At 44.4% G+C, this 6000-nt stretch overlaps 1 protein-coding gene across 3 annotated transcripts in view; it reads left to right on the top strand.

The window, feature by feature from the left end:
* Window positions 1–306: 306 nt before the first annotated feature.
* The window catches only part of LOC129812675 (peroxidasin), a 90033-nt gene continuing 84339 nt past the window's right edge, over window positions 307–6000 (top strand). For all 3 annotated transcript variants that reach the window (XR_008753042.1, XM_055864438.1, XM_055864437.1), the window contains exon 1: window positions 307–635. Coding sequence is in view for 2 of the 3 variants with exons in the window: in XM_055864438.1 (XP_055720413.1) it covers window positions 451–635 (185 nt within the window). In the remaining variant the exon portion in view is untranslated. The remainder of the gene's footprint in view (window positions 636–6000) is intronic.

Genomic DNA, 6000 nt, shown 5'->3' with positions numbered 1-6000 from the left:
CAAAATTAGTATCGCTTAACTGTATGTACCACTGGTTTATTAGGCTACATAGTTGATACATTTTTTAAATCGGACATCTTTATACAGATGCACGCTACAAAGTATCATTTTATTAATCAGCCTTTCCATTAGTTAGAGTTTCTCCCCTGTCCAACATAATTTGTAACACTGCCCTAGTTCTCTCTCTCTCTCTCTCTCTCTCTCTCTCTCTCTCTCTCTCTCTCTCTCTCTCTCTCTCTCTCTCTCTCTCTCTCTCTCTCTCTCTCTCTCTCTCTCTCTCTCTCTCTCTCTCTCTCTCTCTCTCTCTCTCTCTCTCTCTCTCTCTCTCTCTTTGTCTCTTTCTCTCTATCAGTCAGCTGAGTTCCCTAGCTTTACTATAACTCAGCCGATGTTAGTTTCGGTAAGAGGGGTTGCTGGCGGTGTGTTCTCTGCGCTGCTGACTCCCTAGCAATGGCGCTGTGGACGGGTCAAGTCTTATCCCCTTTTGTAGTCGCGGTAGCACTGATTTTGTTCGCCAGTGGCCCGCAGCCTGTATATTCTTGTCCAAGTCGGTGTTTATGTTTTCGCACTACGGTGAGATGTATGCATTTAAACCTGGAAACCGTACCTGCTGTTGCTCCGTCGACAACCATCCTGTAAGTAACATTACATTGTATCTAACGGGAAAAGTTAGTAGGCTATGGAGGGAACGGAATGAATGCACTGATTTCTGGAAGAGTCACATCAACCCAAGCGCTTTGAGATGGTTATACGATCTCTTATGTTTGTGTATAATAATTTAAACAGTTAGACGTGATCTAATATTTCCGTATCTAAACCACAGTTGAGAAAGCAAGATGAGAAGAGCTACTGTCATCTTTGGGACCAGACCACCATTCTGGTTGCATATTCAAAGTTGCAATGATGGAGTCTGGGAGTTTTGATCGTTTTTAAGTTCCTCGTCACATCGATTTAGTTTTGTAGGCTTATCTTATATGTATGCTTGTTCGTTATCTGTCTTGCATTGGTTTATTCAGTTGACTCACTAAAGAAAAACAATAACTTTTTTCAGCCTATAGGCTACCCACATTACGGAAAAGAGGTCAAAGGCTTCGTTGGACCTAAGAGCATTTTGTCGGTTGCACAGCCTTTGGAAGGGACGTGCCTTATTAAAGTTCCAAGACACCTTTGACGTCTGCCAGTGACTGAGCTAGGCCTACTGGTCGTTCTTTGGGGGGTTAGACAGCTATCGAAGTCAGCCACAGGAAAATGTCATGTGATGAAGTTGAATCAACGTGGAAAACTTTGCAAAAAGTAACCAACATAAAGGAATTTCAGGTTTGACCTAAATCCAATGACAGGGTGACATGTTTGTTTGATTTCACGTTGATTTCACGTTAGTTGACAACTCAACCAAATATAAATCAAAACTAGACGTTGAACTTATGTTGTTGGATCATATGGGGTATTGTAAAGCCTAATATAGTTCTCTGCATGTGAGCTTTGTGAGAAACTCCACCATGGGATGACCTTTCCTCCAAGCGCTTGCTGTTGGACTGCAAGTGGATGGCCCTTGACCAATATGGCTTAGTTGATTTCAAATCAAATGTTATTTGTCACATGCTCTGAATACAACAGGTGTAGACCATACAGGGAAATGCTTACTTACAAGCCCAACAATCAATGCTGTTTCTAAGAAAAAATAAGTGTTAAGAAAGTGTTTACTAAATAAACTGAAGTAAACAATAAATACAAAATATAAAATTATTAAAGAGCCACAATAAAATAATAGTAGCGGAGCTATATACAGGGGGTACTGGTACAGAGTCAATGTGCGGGGGCACAGGTTAGTCGAGCTAATTGAGGTAATATGTGCATGTAGGTAAAGGTAAATTGACTATGCATAGATAATAAACAGAGAGTAGCAGCAATGTAAAAATGGGGGAAGGGGTCAATGCAGATAGTCTGGGTAGCCGTTTAGTTAGCTGTTCAGGAGTCTTATGGCTTGGGGGTAGAAGCTGTTAAGAAGCCGTTTGGACCTAGACTTGGCGCTCCGGTACCACTTGCCATGCGAAAGCAGAGAGAACAGTCTATGACTAGGATGGCTGCAGTCTTTGGCAATTTGTAGGGCCTTCCTCTGACACCGCCTGGTATAGAGGTCCTGGATGGCAGGAAGCTTGGCCCCAGTGATGTACTGGGCCGTACGCACTACCCTCTGTAGTGGCTTGCGGTCGGAGGCCGAGCAGGTGCCATACCAGGCGGTGATGCAACCAGTCAGGATGCTCTCGATGGTGCAGCTGTATAACTTTTTAGGATCTGAGGACCGATGCCACATTATTTTAGTCTCCTGATGGGGAATAGGCATTGTCGTGCCCTCTTCACGACTGTCATGGTGTCTTTGGACCATGACAGTTCGTTGTTGATGTGGACACCAAGGAACTTGAAGCTCTCAACCTGCCCCACTACAGCCATGTCGATGAGAATGGGGGCGTGCTCGGCCCTCCTTCTCCTGTAGTCCACAATCATCTCCTTGTTATAGGTGATGTATAGGTTGTTATATTGGCACCACACTGACAGGTCTCTGACCACCTCCCTATAAGCTGTTATTATATTATCTATTCAGCATATTGCAAGGTAGTATTGTCATGGATGTGTCATTGGCTTCTTGGATAACCAGAGTAAAGGGTCGTAGGCAGGCATGGGTCTGTGTTAGAGGGTCAAACTGTGGTTTAAATATGTCTCAGATGAATGGAGGCACAGTTTGTGACCCTGGTGGCTTCAGCAGTAGTGGCACTTCTGCACTTCTTTGATAGGTCTTGATAGGTCCACTGGATGCAGCTAAAGACTGAAAGTGCCCGCGAACAGCCAGACAGAATACACACACACAGCTCTGAAACTCCAAAACAGTCCAATCTCTGGAATATGTGCCCTCTTGTTTTTAATTGACCCTTGTGATTTTGACACGTTTCCGAAACCTGCGTGCATCTGTGCAAATAAAGACCTTCAGGCAGGAAGCTGGGCACAAAGGAAAAACCCAGCCTTAACGACGGGCACAGTGTGCACAGAATTAGCTTCCCTAACATACACTACCAGTCAAAAGTTTGGACGCACCTACTCATTCAAGTTATTTTGAAACATATAAAATATGTTTTCATTTGTTTAATACTTGTTTGGTTACTAAATGATTCCGTATGTGTTATTTCATAGTTTTGATGTCTTCACTATTATTCTACAATGTGGAAAAGAGTAAAAATAAAGACAAAACCCTGGAATGAGTAGGTTTTGACTGGTACTGTATGTATGCAAGCTTCCAGGCCAGCCTCAAAGGGAGTCAATGGGCCAGACCTACAGCCACAGAGCACTGCCCTCCCTGCCAACTCTGCAAGATGCCCAGGACACGTCAACGTCCCCTCTGCCATGGGAACTGTTGGTTTGGTGTGCTGAGCCCCCTTCTTCTTCTTCTTCTTCTTCTTCTTCTTCTTCTTCTTCTTCTTCTTCTTCTTCTTCTTCTTCTTCTTCTTCTTCTTCCCTCTCCTTTGGATGCCTCTGAATCTGTCACTGTTGAGTGTTGTTCAGAGGGGGGCTGTGGAGGGCAAATCATGTGTCAGTTTGACACGTTTTTCATGCTCGCTGGGGTTTGAACTAAGCAGCCACCTGTCGCTTTGCCCCTGCCTGCCTGTGCTCAGTCTTGTCGGAACATGAATGCAGCTCAGCTAGCCTCTGCGACTCTCCCTGCCTTTCCATTATTCCACTGTAAATTGTGCACACAAGCCTGGCCTTCAGGGCTGCAAGGCACCTTTCAACAGAACTCTAGCACTCTTTTGAAGGAATGCTTGAATGTGGGGAATATTTGTCTCCCTGAATATGAAGTTGCAGATCACATTAAGCCTCATTAGACAGTAGTCAGTAGCTCCTTTGAAGGATAAAATGTAGTGTGTATTTTTGTGTGTGGTTAGAACCAAGTTATGACATCAGTCCTGTGCCTTGTACTTTATAGTGGCTTTATTGACCCTTATGGAGGCTAAAAATACAACATTTAGATTGAATCCCTTTCTCATAGCTTCACTCATTTCGGCCACAGTCCCAGGACCAAAACACTGGCCCCCCGACCTTGGGGTCAGCTGATTGCTGGCTGTGAGGGCTGGGGGGCAGAGGTGCCTGGGTTGTTAATGAAACAGGTGTTAGAGACAGGGGGTATTGTATATAGAGGTGTTTTTGGGGACATGCTGCTGGCTGGCTAGGCCCTGAAGGTCTGGGCTTTGCATTCCTCGTCCTCACCTGGCAGTGTGCCATCTCTGATGTGGAAATTCCTCCTTATCAGCATAGAGCACTGCCGTCAGATGTTCCACCAATAGGTTCCTCAGAGCTGTGGGAAGGTATTTTGTTATTGTTTGAAAGCATTTCCTCAACCTCTCTTTCTCCTTTCTCTGGCTCTCAATCTACGACGTTTGCCCATTTTCTCTCTCCACATCTCTTTTCTCTCTTCATTCACAGTATTCTCTCTTACTTTCTCCCTCTCGTTCACTCTCCCCGTTGTTCCCAGTTCTAATGTGGTGTCTGTGTCTAAATGTTCTGAGCCTAGTCAGCCTGCCCAGTGTGTGTGTAATGCTTGTTTCTCTACTAATGTCAATCTCGAATGAACTCAGGGACCCTGGCCCAATCACAAGGCTCTCAAAAAGTCAGTGGCTTCTGTGAGATAAGTATCTTATCTAAACGTGTCTCTTCCCATGGGAAAAGGGGAATAAGTTATTTTTCCCCAAAGTACACCCAGGACCGTGCTCGGTGCTACCGTTTTTTGTTTTGTTTTTACTCTCAGCGGTTTTCTTTCAGATTAAAGTGGACGTCTTTTTTCCCTCCCATATTTGATGGTCCACATTTATTTTTTAGCTGTTGTCTCGGAGGACTCTCTGTTTGAGGTATAATAGTAAATTACTGCCCTTCCTCTTTGTGACGATACTGCTGCACTCCTGCTCTGGGATTGTCAACTCTATTTTGTCAACCACTCTCCTGAATCCTCCCGTACAGGCCCACGGTTGTTGGTGCTAACTCTTCCGCTTGCTAACGCTGTGTAAAGACACATTTTAAGCTACAAAGACATAAGACCAATGTTCCCTCCAAGCTGCTCACAGGCACGCAGCTCCCCAGGGACAGCCGGGCAGAAGAAATATCAGTGTCACGATCGTCTATGGGTGAGAGGGAGGACCAAGGCGCAGCGTGTGCAAAATACATTCTCTTTTATTTAGAGAAAGGACAAACACGAAACGAACACTGAATACAAACTAAACAAAACAACAAACGACCGTGAAGCTAAATGACGTAAGTGCAATGACAAGCAACAAACGTTCAACATAGACAATTACCCACATTAACCTAATGCCTATGGGTGCCTTAAATATGGCTGCCAATCAGAGACAATGAATGACAGCTGTCTCTGATTGAGAACCCTTCAGGCAACCATAGACTTACCTAGACAACTACACTAGACACTGCCCCATACACATACAACACCCCTAGACACTACAAAAACACATACATTCCCCATGTCACACCCTGACCTAACTAAAATAATAAAGAAAACAAAGATAACTAAGGCCAGGGCGTGACAATCAGCCCAAGCAGAGAAGCACGAAATTGAACTTGACTCAACTTTCTAGAGTTTTAACTATGCAAGACTTAGTATGCAAAGCAAACTATGCAAGAGATTTTGTTGTAGGCAGAACGCATCGGCGTAGGATTCTATTGCATTGACAGGAGCGACTCAGGGCCGTACTCTACACAGACCGGTGTGCCATAACCAATCAGAGATGCAGTAGGCCTATATGCAATAGACCATTGCCATTCACTTTGAACTGGACTGTTGTTACAGCATGAGCGGTCATCAGTAGATGCAATGGGGGAGGGATTGCTTCCAGGAGCACAAAACATGTGCATTTCTAGACACATTTGAAAAGCCATTCAGGAAAATAGCTTTTTCTTTGTCTTAAAGGGGCAGTGTTGTATTTTGAGATGGTCTTGAATAAG

This window comes from Salvelinus fontinalis, chromosome 16, assembly GCF_029448725.1.
Source record: "Salvelinus fontinalis isolate EN_2023a chromosome 16, ASM2944872v1, whole genome shotgun sequence".
In the NCBI taxonomy this organism is placed as follows: Eukaryota; Metazoa; Chordata; class Actinopteri; order Salmoniformes; family Salmonidae; genus Salvelinus; species Salvelinus fontinalis.
Note: the sequence above shows the minus strand (reverse complement) of the source record. Positions and strands in the feature narration are given on the sequence as shown.